This window comes from Ursus arctos, unplaced genomic scaffold (genome assembly GCF_023065955.2).
Source record: "Ursus arctos isolate Adak ecotype North America unplaced genomic scaffold, UrsArc2.0 scaffold_18, whole genome shotgun sequence".
Classification (NCBI taxonomy): Eukaryota; Metazoa; Chordata; class Mammalia; order Carnivora; family Ursidae; genus Ursus; species Ursus arctos.
The window spans coordinates 28,520,150-28,533,759 of NW_026622852.1; the positions used below are offsets into that span (position 1 = coordinate 28,520,150).

Sequence of the window (13,610 nt, forward strand, 5' to 3'; positions counted from 1 at the left end):
GGTATGTTTTCATTTTCATTTAGTTCAAAAACTTTAATTTCTCTTAAGGTTTCTTTTTTGCCCCGTGTGTTATTTAGAAATGTGTTGTTTAATTACCACATATTTGGGGATTTTCAATGTTATCTTTCTGTTACTGAGTTCTAGTTCAATTCTGCTGAGCTCTGAGAGCAGATGTTGTATGATTTCTGTTCTTTTCCATTTGTTAAGGTGTGTTACATGGCCCAGAATGTGATCTATCTTGGTGAATGTTCTGTGTGAACTTGAGAAGAATGTGCATTCTGCTGTCGTAGGAAGAAGTAGCCTATAAATGTCACTTCCATCCAGTTGATTAATGGTGTTGTTGAGTTCAATTATGGCCTTACTGATTTTCAGCCTTCTGGATCTTTCCATTTCTGATCGAGGGCTGTTGAGATCTCCAACTCCAGCAGTGATTCATGTTTCTCCTTGCACTTCTATCAGCTTTCCCTGTTACAGCTTGACGCTCTGTTGTTCGGCACATGTACGTTAGGGATTGTTATGTCTTCTTGGGGAATTGACCCCTTTGTCATTCTGTAATGCCCTTCTTTATCCCTGATAACTTTCCTGGCTTTGAAGTCTATTTAATAACAATCAATTTTATTTAAAAATTGATTTTTAATTGAAGTATAATTAATGTTATAATAGTGTCTGGTGTTCAATATAATGATTCAACATTTCTGTACATTCCCCAGTGCTCACCAAGATAAGTGTACTCTTAATCCCCCTTATCCATTTCACCCATCCTCCCACCCACCTCCCCTCTGGCAACCACCAGTTTGTTCTCCCTATTTAAGAGTCTATTTTTGTGTGTATCTCTTTTTTTTTCTTTGTTCATTTGTTTCTTAAATTCCACATATGAGTGAAAAGCTCTGTAAGCACCCCTACTCCCTGCCCCAGCTCCTCTCCCTGCACCCCCATTCCTCTACCATGATCCAGAAAAGAGTGGACACCTGGCATGACAGGGTCTGCAGGACCTGCTCAGGCACCAGCTGGTCCACTCGGATTGGCCTGGTGCACTGCCTATCAGTTACTAAATATTTTGATTATCGGGCCTGGACAGGCCTTTTCTGGGGAGCAAGAGAGCTGCTATGGAAAGAACACAGCCTGGGGCCCTCTCCTCAGGAGTGTCCAACCTCCTCAGGGTCCTAGAGAAAGCCAGCATGCCATCCTGGGGACACATGGAAGCAGGGGGTGGGGGGCAGGAGGGAAGGATGATTTCAACAAGAAAGGCTTTCTGGGAGCTGAGCTAGTATAGAGTTTCCTCAAGCAGGGATGGTGGGAAGGGCGTTGCTGGCTCAGAGAGTCATTTCGGACAACCAGGGCCCACTGATGGTACATCCTGGGCTATCAGCTGCTGGTGTCCTCTTTCCTCCATGACACATCGTTTCCACCAACTGCTAATTACCTCATTTCCTTCAGAGGCTCTGATTGTCATCCACACCCCCTGGCTGAATTCCCCTGAAACGTGCTGGGGGCCACCTGAGCTCCTCTCCTCCCATTTGCCCTGGTCACTTGCCCAGTGGGGTGGTTTCCCAGGCGTCCTTCTCTGCTCTCTGCTGCTCAAAGAGAACAATGACTCCATGGAATCCCAACAGGGAAATTGAAGCGACAAGTGGAGGGCATGCAGGGAGGTCGGGACTCCACTAGTCACTCATCGAACAGTGACTGAGAACCTACTGTGTGCTGAGCATGTGGGCACCAGGGGATGAATAAGGTGCATTTCATCCCATTGAGAGTAGATAGGCTAATAGCAGAGACAACACCAGTATAAAAACAACTCTGAACAGAGGAACGCAAGTTCCATGAGGGAGGTTATGGATAAATTCCACAAAGTGCAAGAGCACAGGCCACAGCTAGCTGGGGCCGTCAGTATAAAGGCTCCTGGGGAGGAATTGAGAATGGCCTTGAAGGACAGGCAGGGTTTGGATGAGTGAAGTAGAAAGGAAAGGGCACCCCAGGCGGCAGAGACAGGCCAAGCAAAGGCAAAGCAGTGCGAGAGCACCAGGCGTGCACAGGGAGCCGAGATCAGCCCCGCTGTCAGGGAGCAGTGAGCCTTGAGGCGGAGCAAGGGAGGAGAACCGGGTGATCGAGGCTGGATGCAGGCTAAGGAGTGTGGAATTCTCCAGTTAGGGGTTCGGGAGCCACGGCACATTGGAGGGGAGGAGAGACATGGGAGTTGTGCTTCGTGAAGGAGGCTGTAGAGACTGTCTTGCCTGGTCCCTGGCTTGAGCAGCGTGAGTGTGCAAGGAATGTTCGCTCCCAGCAAGGCCCTCGTGGTATTTTAGGTTCTACCCAGGAGGGGCTCCAGCCTTGCTCAGGGGGACTCACGGGTACCCTTGCTTTTCTCCTGAACTCCAAGGCCCTTGCGGAGATGCTCAAGGTAAATAAGGTGTTGAAGACGCTGAATGTGGAATCCAACTTCATTTCCGGAGCCGGGATCCTGCACCTGGTGGAAGCTCTTCCATACAACACTTCTCTAGTGGAACTGAAAATCGATAACCAGGTAAGAGGCACAAGGGTCTCTTTGTGTCCTTCACTACAGGGTGCTTGCGGTTCTGCCCTTGCCCATGTCCTGATGGGTGGGTAGGTGCTGCTGGACAGAGCAGACCCAAGGCCCAGCTACAAGGCACCCCAAAGCTCGCTGGTCCACACCCGCCACCATGTTCATCTTCCTTCTTCATCATGCCCATCAAGTCCTCTGCCAGCTTCTGCTTGTATACCCCTCGTGACGGGAGCTCATTCCTTACCAAGGTCACCCCTTCAGTTCTTAGTGAGAATATCTTTCCCCATATCCAGTAGAAATCAGCTTCCTGCAAGGCCCATTTATTGGGCTCAATTCTGTTCTCTGCTGCACGTGGGACACATCGGGGGCACAGATATTATAAACCACTGGAGTCTTCCTCACCAGGCTAAATACCCCTATTTTCTTCCAACACCCCCGTCCACCCCCTCAGTGGGCTTTTGAGTCTCCTTACCACTGGCTTTATTCTCTGGGCAAACACTAGTTTGACTTTTTCCTTATGGGGTTGCCATTTCTCTGTGACTTCTGTGGCTCAGTCATTTATTATCAGGGTGAGCCTTGCAGTCCTGACTCTCTAAGATGATGCCAGCTGCAGTATCTATGGTGCCTGGGCTAAGGGTCTATTGTGGGCTGCACTCTATCCAACACACCTTACACACATCGTGTCTGACCTTCCCAACAACGCTGCAGGATGTGGGTGTCTCTGACTCAGTCTGCAGGAGAAGCAGCCTGGACAGGCTGAGACAAGCAACTTTCTCAGCACCACCCACTTAGCACATTGGGAAGCGGGATTCGAATTTGGGTCTCTGTGACTCCAAAGCCCACACTCTTTCCATGACACCACGTTGCTTTTAATGTTAAAATGCTGTCTTCTTTAGGGGCTCTGGATAGGGATCTTTTGTTTTCCTACCTGAGAATGTTTGCAGGATGGTCATATAAATACGTGCATGGGGAAAAGATTGGAAGGAAATGTAGCAACATTGTAAACAGTGGTTATTCCTGAATGAGACTATCTGTACTTTTCATCCTGATGGCAGAATACCACACACATATGGGAAAGTGCACAAAACTTCAGTGTGCAGCTCGGGGACTCACGGCAGGCGTGTGCCCCTGTGCAAGTGCAGAACTAAAGCATTACCCTTCCCAGTCATAAGCCCTTGAAAACTCCCCACTTGTGCGCCTCCATGCCTTTGCTCTTGGTTGTCTTTCATCCTGGAATGTCCTCTTCCACCCCTACCCCTTCTCTGCCTGGAGAAGCCCTCGTCTTCCTTCTGGATTCAGTTGAAGTCTCTCCCCCCTGCGGTGTTCTAGAGCCAACTTGCCAGAGCTGATTGTAGGCATCGCTTCTCACTCCACTTCGGTGATGGCATGCTGGTACCTTGAAGTCGCTCCTGGTGGGAACATTTACACTATGGAAATTGGCAAACACTACAAATACAACTGTTTTTTTTTTTTTCAGACCCAGCATATCACTACTTTCTCCCATTAGCTTACCTTAGGGCCTCTAACCCTCTCCCCAGAGAGAGTTAAGTGATCCCTCCCTGTGTTCTCCTAGCACTTCAGCTTCCCATGAGCTTCTCGGAAGCTGGTGCTGTATTTGAACCATCTCTTTATTTCAGTGCCCAGCTCAGAACTTGGCCCCTCAGTGGTGCTTGGTAAGCAGGGCTGCCCTGGGTCGTTGTGTATGTTGTTCACTGCACAAGGGGCCAGGTGCAAAATCCAACCCACACTCTATTCTCCAAGCCTTTGTATGAGGCTTGTTCACCCAGAGAAGGTACTTTTTTCTAATTCACATAGAGTACCAGCCCTTGAGTGAATTTGCTACCCTGGACTCCTGCATCTCTCGCATGCCAACGGCTGCTGCTGCATCACCCTTTCCCAGCCCCTCCCCATTCCCACTCTTTCTGCCTCTGCTGATCCTGCTTTACTGCAGGCAGGAGGGGCAGATCCACTGGAACAAAGGCATGCAGCAGGCTTAGCAGCAGCCCTGGGCCAAGGCCTGGGATTGGCTACTCGTGTGACTCCAAGCCTGGCTGGGCAGGGAGTCGGGGTCTCCCAGCTCAGCTGAAACCTGACTCCAGGGGCAGAATGTTGGCCAGAATTGACCCAGAGCGCTGGCCTCAGGTCCTTGTGATGACAGCTGCCCGAGAGTGAGTTGCCTACCTTCCCTCTCCCTGCTGTCCGCCCCGGCTGAGCCCAGAGTCCGAGCCAGTGCTGCCTGGCACCCTCCCCCTCACTGAACACCCTGGTGTGAGAACGTTCACTTCCCTGAGCCTCAGTTTCCTCACTTACAAAATGAGGATCATAAGAATTTCTACTTCTAAGGAAATGACAGATGTCAACTATGAGGTCGTGAACTTTTATGATTACTCCAGAGGTGCCCTAGAGAGTTCACGCGGTGCTCTGAGAGTTCCTTTACCGAGGAGGTGCCATGTATCCACGATCCCATTTCACGCTCTCAAAGACTCTTTGTGAGTGGGAATTATAACCCACTCTGTGTTGTGGTGGAGGACATAAGGCCCAGACAGGCTCTGCAAACTGCCTGTGGTCACACAGTGAGTAAGTGACAGAGGCGAGGTTTGAACCCAGGCCGAGGTGACTCCAGAGTCCGTGAACTATGCTTCTCTGGTCTTTTGAATCCGACTGTAGTTTTGTGTGGGTCTTACTTGGCTTTTTTTGGCAGTCCCTTTCCCTTGCTGTGAGGCTAGAGCGCTGGTCACCACCTCCCCCCACCATCCTGGGAGCCTCTGTTTTTGTTTCATCTGAGCATTTGAGGAGTGCTGGCTGAACCCCAGGGCGCTGCTAGGCTCTGTATATGAATGAGGCTCTGGCTCTGCCCTCCAGCGATTCCACACCAGACAGGAAGGCAGCAAGTACAGAAATGATCACTGAACCAGGTGCTTCAGCGAGCCACAGACGGCGGGCCTTTGCGGAAGCAATCTCAGTCAGGGGCAGATATCTTGGAGGGCTTCTTGGAGGAGGAGGAGTTCGCGATAAACTCCTAGGATGGATAGTATCTCAGAGAGTGAAGTGGATGGAGACCGTGGCATCTCAGGTGCATGAACACAAAGAAGGAGAGGGGAAAGCCATGGAGCCCATCCCCTGGAAGAAGCCAGAAAGGGAGTTAGAAATCCAAAGGGCTCTGAATGGGTAGGTTGAGTGAAAGTGGGCTGTGGGCTGTGGGCTGTGTTCTGGAAAGATGGTTCCCAGCTGGATAGCAGAGGAATTGAGGCAAGCGTCAGGGCCTGGGAGACCAGACAGAGGAGGGGGAGCTGTGGGGCAGTGCTTCCCCAGGCCTGGAATCTAGGGAAGGCCACCAGGGCCTCTCACAGTGCGTCTCTGCTCGGGTGCCCCAGCACTGGGCTCTGAGGGGTGTGCCACAGAGGAGGTGATGAGTGGTATGTGATTTATTCCTCATTCCTGGTTAGTCACCAAGGTCCTCAGAGGCCGCAGCTTTCCCCTCAGCCCTTGGGACTGTAACCTGTGTTAGCGAGCCTCTGTCCTCCTTCTTCCTTATACGGCCAAACAAAGGAGAAAGGGACTTGGGGAGTTCTGCCCCGGTGACAAGAGCCTGGCTGGCTGGCTGGCTTAGGACCCAGATCCGGGCACTGGGATCCTGGGGCTGTTTGTTTACTCAGTCATCTCTCTCTATCTCCAAGCAATGCTGTGCTCTGCCTCCAGTGGCCCAGGGCCAGCAGGGAGGGGGGAGGGGGGAGGGGGCAGAGAGTCTGGGACCCAGCGCCAGAGGCATTGAGAAAATGTCTAGTCCCGCCCTCCTTCTGCAGGTGGGTAAACTGAGGATCAAAGAAGGGACGGAACGTGCTGAGCATCAAGTCAGTGCCAGAGCTGGGCCGGAACCGGGGTGTCCCAATTTCCAGACAGGCTGCATTTGTGGCCGGACAGGCGAGACCCTCAGCCCCCAGGAGCAGGCACCGCGTATGGGGTGCCTGCCCGCCCTCTCCGTCCCAGGTTGGCCAAATGCAAATGATGAGTCTCTGACCCTCCTGATTCGCCCTCCTCACTCCCGACAAAGCCGCCTCCAGCAGGCCCTTCCCCAGGACCTCGGTGCACCGGGTACTCCCTGCCCCTCGGAGCAGACGAGGCCTGAAAACACGACCCCTCCCCAAATGAAGTTACATGCCACGTCTGGGGGATATTGGTGGGATTTCTCACATTTCATTCCAATATTGGACAGTGAGGTTATGCTTCATATTTCGAAAAGAAGCTAAAGGAAGTGGATTGCGTTTTCTTGTTTACCCAGATTGAATTATGTCCCTAGTGCAAATAAGTTTAGAAAGAAAACAAGCCCCACTGGAATAGGATCCGGAAGGTTTTCTCACAGGGTGACACCCCTTAATTTTAGATTACATGCTCGAGGCAGCTGGCTAAGTTTTGTGTTTGTTTTTTTTAATGAGGCTGAATATGACTTTTGGTTTTGCTAAAAAGAAGAAAACCAAGCAAGCAAGACTTCACCACCAATCATGTTCTCTGTTTTGTTCCTTTACATTCAGCTTCGAAGCAGCAGCTCTTGGCTTGTGCATAATTTTTATGTCTCTCTCCATGTGTACTGGAGAAGTTCAGCCTGGAAACAGCCAGCCTCCCAGAGAGTACGGGCATGTGTCACTGTCCCTGCCTCAAAATGCCAAGTATGGTCTTTCATTGACCTCACTTCTCAGGGAAAAATGAGACAGAGTCAGTGAAAATGAGAGGAAAAAAATGTGATGTCAAGAAAATCCTTTTCTTACACAGACAGCATGAATCAGAATAAACATCTTGCACCATCTCTGATCCCCAGTGGAGGTTGCACTCTGCTCTGAAAAGCCCAGAGCTTTCCAGACAGGAGACAGACTGACCCAGGGATTACCTGTCTTCAAATCTCTGACACTTGAAGTCAAACGAGGATCGAGTCCAAGCTAAGCCTCCACTCTGTCATATTCTTGCTGTGTCACAGTGGGGAGGGGCCACTTAAGGTACCCATGCCTCAGTCTCCTCACCTCTAAAATGGGAAGGATATGCATACTCGTGCAACAGGGTTGTTAGAGGATTTAATGCGTTGACTCCTTAATGAGTACCTGGCATGTGTCTTCTCTCGATAAGGGGGAGGTGGTATTTCTATTGTTTTATTGTTGTTGCTGTTGTTTGGGGGTTTTTTAGAGAGGGAGGGGGGAGAGGCAGAGGGAGAGGGGGAGAGAGAATCCTAAGCAGTCTCCACGCCCAGTGCAGAGCCTGACATGGGGCTCGATCTCACAACCCTGACACCATGACCTGAGCCAAAATCGAGAGTCAGATGCTTAATACGCCTAGAGCCACCCAGGTGTCCCGATATGTCTGTTAATTAGAACAGTTGATAGTGGAAGAGTGGGGCGGGGAGCACTGACCTCTGAGAGATTCTAGCTTGTGCAGGAAACGACTTTTTATCTCCTTTCTCTCCTCCCTTATTCCCTTTCCTACTTATGTTTACTTCTTATTAAAGTGTAACTTATACATGGTAACAAATACATCATAAGTGGACAGCTTAATGGGTTTTTATATATATATTTATATATGGATTTATATGGTATATTATATAATAATTTTATTGTTACATTATACACACACACACAAGCACACCTGGGTAATCAACACCAAGATTAAGATATAGAACATTTCCAGCATCTCATATACCCCCTCTCAATTAATACCCTCCAAATCCAATCATGTCCTGATTTCTAACACCATGGATGAGTTTTGCCTGCTCTTAAGCTTCATATAAATGGAATCCCGTGGTGCTGTTTTGTGTCTGGCTCTTTTTGTCCAGCATTGTCTGTGAGTGTATCAGTTATCTACAGCTGTGTAACAAATTACCTTCCCAAACTTAGCAGCATAAAAAAAACACAAACATGCATGAGCTCACCGTTTCTGGGAGTCAGCAATCCAGGAGCAGTTTGGCCACATGATTCCAGCCCAGGCTCTCTGACAAGACTGCAGTCAAGTGCAATCTGAGGGCCTGACCAGGCCTGGAAAAGTCGCTTCTGAGGTGGCTCCCTCCACGGCTGTTGGCAGGACGCCTCAGCCCCTTGCCGTGTGGACCTCTTCCCCAGGCTGCTTGAGCGTCCTCTCTATACGGCAGCCAACATCTCTCAGAGCGAACGATGCAAGTGGAGAAAGAAGGAAGCCACACGTGCCTCTTTATGAGCCAGCCCTGGAAGTTACACAGTCACTTCAGCCGTGGTCTACCTGTTAGAAGTGAGTCACTAAGCACAACCACCCTCAAAGGGAGGGGAGACAGGCTCCACCTTTGGAAGGGAGGAGGGTCAAAGAATTGGCAGACATACTTTAAAATCACCAACGTGACAATCAGCTATACTATTTTCCTTTGCTGTAGTTTGGCCAGAAAGACCTTTCTAGCCAGCAGAGGTACCAAGGATGGAGCCAGGTGACTCAAAGGTGATGTGCCCCATCCTCGGGGTGTGTAAGCAGAACAGAACTTGGCAGCTATGATATGGATGGAATTTTAATATCAGCCGGGGTTTGCAACCCTGAACTTGGACTAGATCATTCCCAGGGCTCCTTTCTATTGTTTTTTTAAGTATTCCCAGTTGCCCACATCTTCTGGACCACAAAGAAAAGGCCATGATTGGCCCCGTCAGATGCACAAAGTGAGCTTCCTGATGCCCATGGTGCCTTTGGCCAGAATGGGGGTCCCAGAGCCACCCACTTGATGCCGCCTAGGGTACTGGTTGGCTGTTCATAAGCCAGTGAATCTGGTCATCTTCTCATCAGGTTGATGATACTCGGCCACAGGGAAACAAGAGTCGTCATCACCGCTGAAGGGCCCATCAGCCTTTGTACCCTCTTGGCAATTTTAACTCAAAATATGCCTGTCTTTCAAACTAGCCATTCCACAGCCCCGTGTCCAGCCTTAAGAGTACGGGCTCCCTCCCCTGCAAAGCCACTGCCACACTGCATGTGACAAGGAACACAGAAGCAAGCTACCTGTCCGTCTGTACCAGGGCTTCCTGGGAAGCAGTTCAAAGGAACGAGGGAGTTCTCTGTGTCCCAACTTAGAAAGATCTCCAGAAAATGTTGAATGAAAATGGCAAGTTGCAGAACAATGCGTATAATACAAATCAATTTGAAGGAAAAAATTAAAAATAAAAAACCCACACATTTTTATTAGATACTTAATAGAAAAAAATCCAGGGAAACACACCCCATTGGCCTGGTGCTTACTCTGCAGAAAGTGGGTAGGATTGGGATTAAGGATGTGGAGGGAAGCTCTCTGACTTTACTCAATCTGCTTTAGTATCATTTGAGTTTTTAATAATAAGATTACATTTATTCACAAGTGATTGATTTAATTCTGAAGCATATCTGAAGGGAGGGGGACCAGAGTTCTTTCCCAGCCCCCTCTCCCTGGCTCTGCTGCCACAGTCTGCTGTGGCCGGTCCTGGCATGACCCGCCCTGGGGTTCTGCCAAGGGGACTCCCAACTGCCTGTCACCCACGGTCCAGGTGGCCTCCTGATTTTTTTTATGCCATCCAAGCAAGCCATTCATGGATTCACAGAATGCAGGTCCCTGAAGCCTGAAAGGTCACAGAGCCTAAGCCTTCTCCGTTCGTAATGAAATCTAGGGGACTGTCACAAGACACTCTCTACCCTGCGTCTACACGCCTCCAGGGACAGGCAGGCCACGATCTTACCAGGCAGTTCCTTCCACGTGCAGACACTATTAACAGGTAGATCACTGTCCTGCACGCCGAGCCAAACTCCGTCTGCCTGTAGCCCCTCTTATCAGCCCTACCTCTGCCTTCAGAGCTCTCTCAAGGCTCCCAAGTTAGGCGGGGACTAGCAAATTATGAGGAAACCTCCTGCGTTCAAATCCTGGTTCTGTAACCAACGAGCTCTGTGATTTGGGGGAACTTTGTTCATACTTCTTCACGTACCTCGCCTGTAAGATGAAAGTTATAATAATAGTACGTGTTCCACAGGCTCATAGGGAGGAGAAAATGAGTGCACTTAGGGAAAGTGCTATGCCATTGCCTGGCACACAATGATCACTAAATCACAAAACAGGAGATCAGAGTTCCGGTCCCGGCAGTGTCCCCACCGCCTCCTCTCTCATCCGTGAAATGATTGAGGCCCTGAAGAGGGATAGCCTGAGAATGAAGCAAGTATGATACTTCTTAGGATGTGTGCACATTTTCTATTTTACTGTTTAATGTAAAAATAATGGTTTTGGTCGAAGATTAACACTCGGGGAAGAGTGGCCATGATTATCTAATAGAATCCTGAATTTTCTCCAATATATCCAGACACATCTGCACATGTCCCAGGGCGAGTGGACGCCTGCTTGAGAATGTGGGCCTAGAGGATCCTCTGAAGTCTTTCCAGTGTCAGGTCAAGGTCAAGCCCTGCCTCTGGCATTAAGCAGAGGGAGCACGGTCCAGCTTCCCTCTACACATGGGTTCAGTTTACTCATCTCTAAGACGACGGAGCGGCCAGCCCCTGCCAGTGCTGCCTCCCCAGGGATGTAGGGAGGTTGAATGGGGGCAGTTAGCATGGGGGTGCTTTGCGCTCTGGACTGAGTGGCACGACATGTCAGCTTTGCAGAAACAGCCCTCGCCGATGCTGGCAGCCCCTCCACTCTGGGGAGCCTGGTGCTTTCTGAGATTAGCCCTGAGCTCTAGCAGAGCTTTCCCGGAAAGCAGCCTCAGGGAGAGGCCAGGCTTCTTGCTATGTGGGGTGGGCAGGGGACCTTCCAGTTCCTTCTTGGGCCCTTATAAGCTCTCTATACTATCCGCCAGGCTAAGTGGGCCAGAGCCCAGGGCTGTGCTGAGTCCTCTGAGGACAGGTCTGAGCTCCTCCCAGCTTTTTTAGGAGTCGTGACAAATGGGCAATGGAACTTTACCAATGTCACTCTACCTGCCGAGCTTGGTGTTCCCAGCCCCATCTGAACCCAGACAGGCTCTGGTGAACTCATAATACCTGGGAGGGGATCGCCATCAAGAATCTCAGCTGAGGTCCATGCTCGTCCCTTTGGCTGGTGGGCTAATGAATCTTCTCAGCCCTCCCATGTTGTGCATCAGTTGTGTTCCTCGTTCCTCCACTCAGTCCCTCAACCTTGACCTGGAGGTACTGGGTACTGTGTGCTGGCCCTAGGCTCACAGTCTAGGGGAGCGCCATCGAACAGACTCTTCTGTGAGGGTGGAAACATTCTATATCTGCACTGAGACTGAGTTTTAAATTTATCTAATTATTTAAATTTAAAAATTTTTAAATTCAAGTAAAAAACGGGCAGAGGATCTGAATAGACCTTTTTCCAAAGAAGACATCCAGCTGGCCAACGGACACATGAAAGGATGTCCAACACCACCGATCAGCAGGGAAATGCAAGTCAAAACCACAATGAGATATCACCTCACACCTGTCAAAATGGCTAAAGTAAAAAGGACAAGAAGTAACAAGTGTTGGAGAGAACGTGGAGAAAAGGAGACCCTTGTGCACTGTTGGTGGGAATGCAGACTGGTGCAGCCACTGTGGAAAACAGTGTGGAGGTTCCTCAAAAAATTAAAAATAAAACTACCATAGGATCTAGCAATCCCACTTCTAGGTATTTAAAGACAAACTAATTCAAAAAGATCTCTGCACCCCCATGTTCATTGCGGCATTATTTACAATAGCCAAGAAATGGAAACAACTTGAGTTTCCACCAATGGATGAATGGATAAAGAAGATGTGAGATATATATATAGATATATCACATGTATATATAGATACACACACACACATATATATATAATGGAATACCGCTCAGTCATAAAAAAGAAGGAAATCTTGTGTGCAATGACATGGACAGACCTGGAGGGCATCATGTTAAGTGAAATAAGTCAGATGGAGAAAGACAAATACCTATGATCTCACTTATATGTGGAGCCTAAACAAAAACAGAAAATAGCAAGCTCATAGATACAGAGAACAGACTGGTGGTTGCCAGAGGTGAGGGGTGAGGGGTGGGAGAGATGGGCAAAGGGGGCCTCCTTGTCCTGGCTGGGACCCCCAGGACAGTATTGGTGAAAGTGAACGTTCTTGTCTTGTTCCTGCCCTTAGGGGGGAAGTCTTTAAGCCTTGATATGATGTTAGCTTGCTCTCCATGTCTTTTCAAATCCCTTTAAGATTATGTTTATTTTGTATTATCTTATTATACATGGTAACAAAATTCAAACAATAAGATACAAAGAAGAAAACAAAAACTCTCCTAAATCTCACCACCACCAGGACACTTGCAGGCCTTTTCTAGGCATTAGGCATATATATGTGTATGGAAGATACAGGTAACTTGACTTAAACATGACCTGTTTTGTTACTGGGCTTTTTTCCTCCATATTGTTTCATGGTCATCGTTCTGGGCCTGTGACCAACGATTTGCATCATCATCACCTGACAGCTGTCATGTTCTCTTGTAAAGCTCAACTGTCATTTATTTGAGCAACTCTCTCTGGATGAAGTTACTTCCGTTTTTCCTAGTATTATAAACAAGACTGACGGACATCCTCATTATATCCTTCCCAACACTATATCGTAAGGTTTTCCTTTTCTTTTGTTTCCTTTCCATCTTTGTCACTAGAAATCTTGGAGTAGGGAACTAACATCAGAAGGAGGGAGGCTTTAGAAAACAAACTGGGGACATTCCCAACTTACTGTGTGACCTCAGGCAAATCCTTTTCCATCTTTGGGCCTCTACTTCTTCATTTGTAAATCGAAGGGATTCGTCTAAGCGACTGGTTCCCAAACCTGGCTGTATATTGACATCACCTGGGAGTTTGAAAACACCACAGACACCTGAGTCTTGTTCCTGGAGATTCTGATTTCATTAGTATGGAGTAGAGCCTAGGGAGTAGGATTTTTCATTTCCTTGAGACTTGTTCATTTGAAGATACGTCCTTCTCGAGTTTTCTAGGAAAGATCTGTTCTTGGCGTCTAGCAGAGCCTGGGTTTGAATCCCAGATCATTCACGCCTGGCTGTGTGACCCTTCCCCTTCTCCAAACTTCCAGATCCCTGTTCTTGGGGAGGGGGGAGTGGCTAAAATCC

The 13,610-nt window shown here is 48.9% G+C and overlaps 1 protein-coding gene across 2 annotated transcripts in view; it reads left to right on the forward strand.

The window, feature by feature from the left end:
• TMOD1 (tropomodulin 1) overlaps positions 1-13,610 on the forward strand; it is an 83,928-nt gene that overhangs the window by 61,881 nt on the left and 8,437 nt on the right. For both annotated transcript variants that reach the window (XM_026506180.4, XM_026506181.4), the window contains exon 8: positions 2,378-2,521. In XM_026506180.4, coding sequence (XP_026361965.1) covers positions 2,378-2,521 — 144 coding nt within the window. The remainder of the gene's footprint in view (positions 1-2,377; positions 2,522-13,610) is intronic.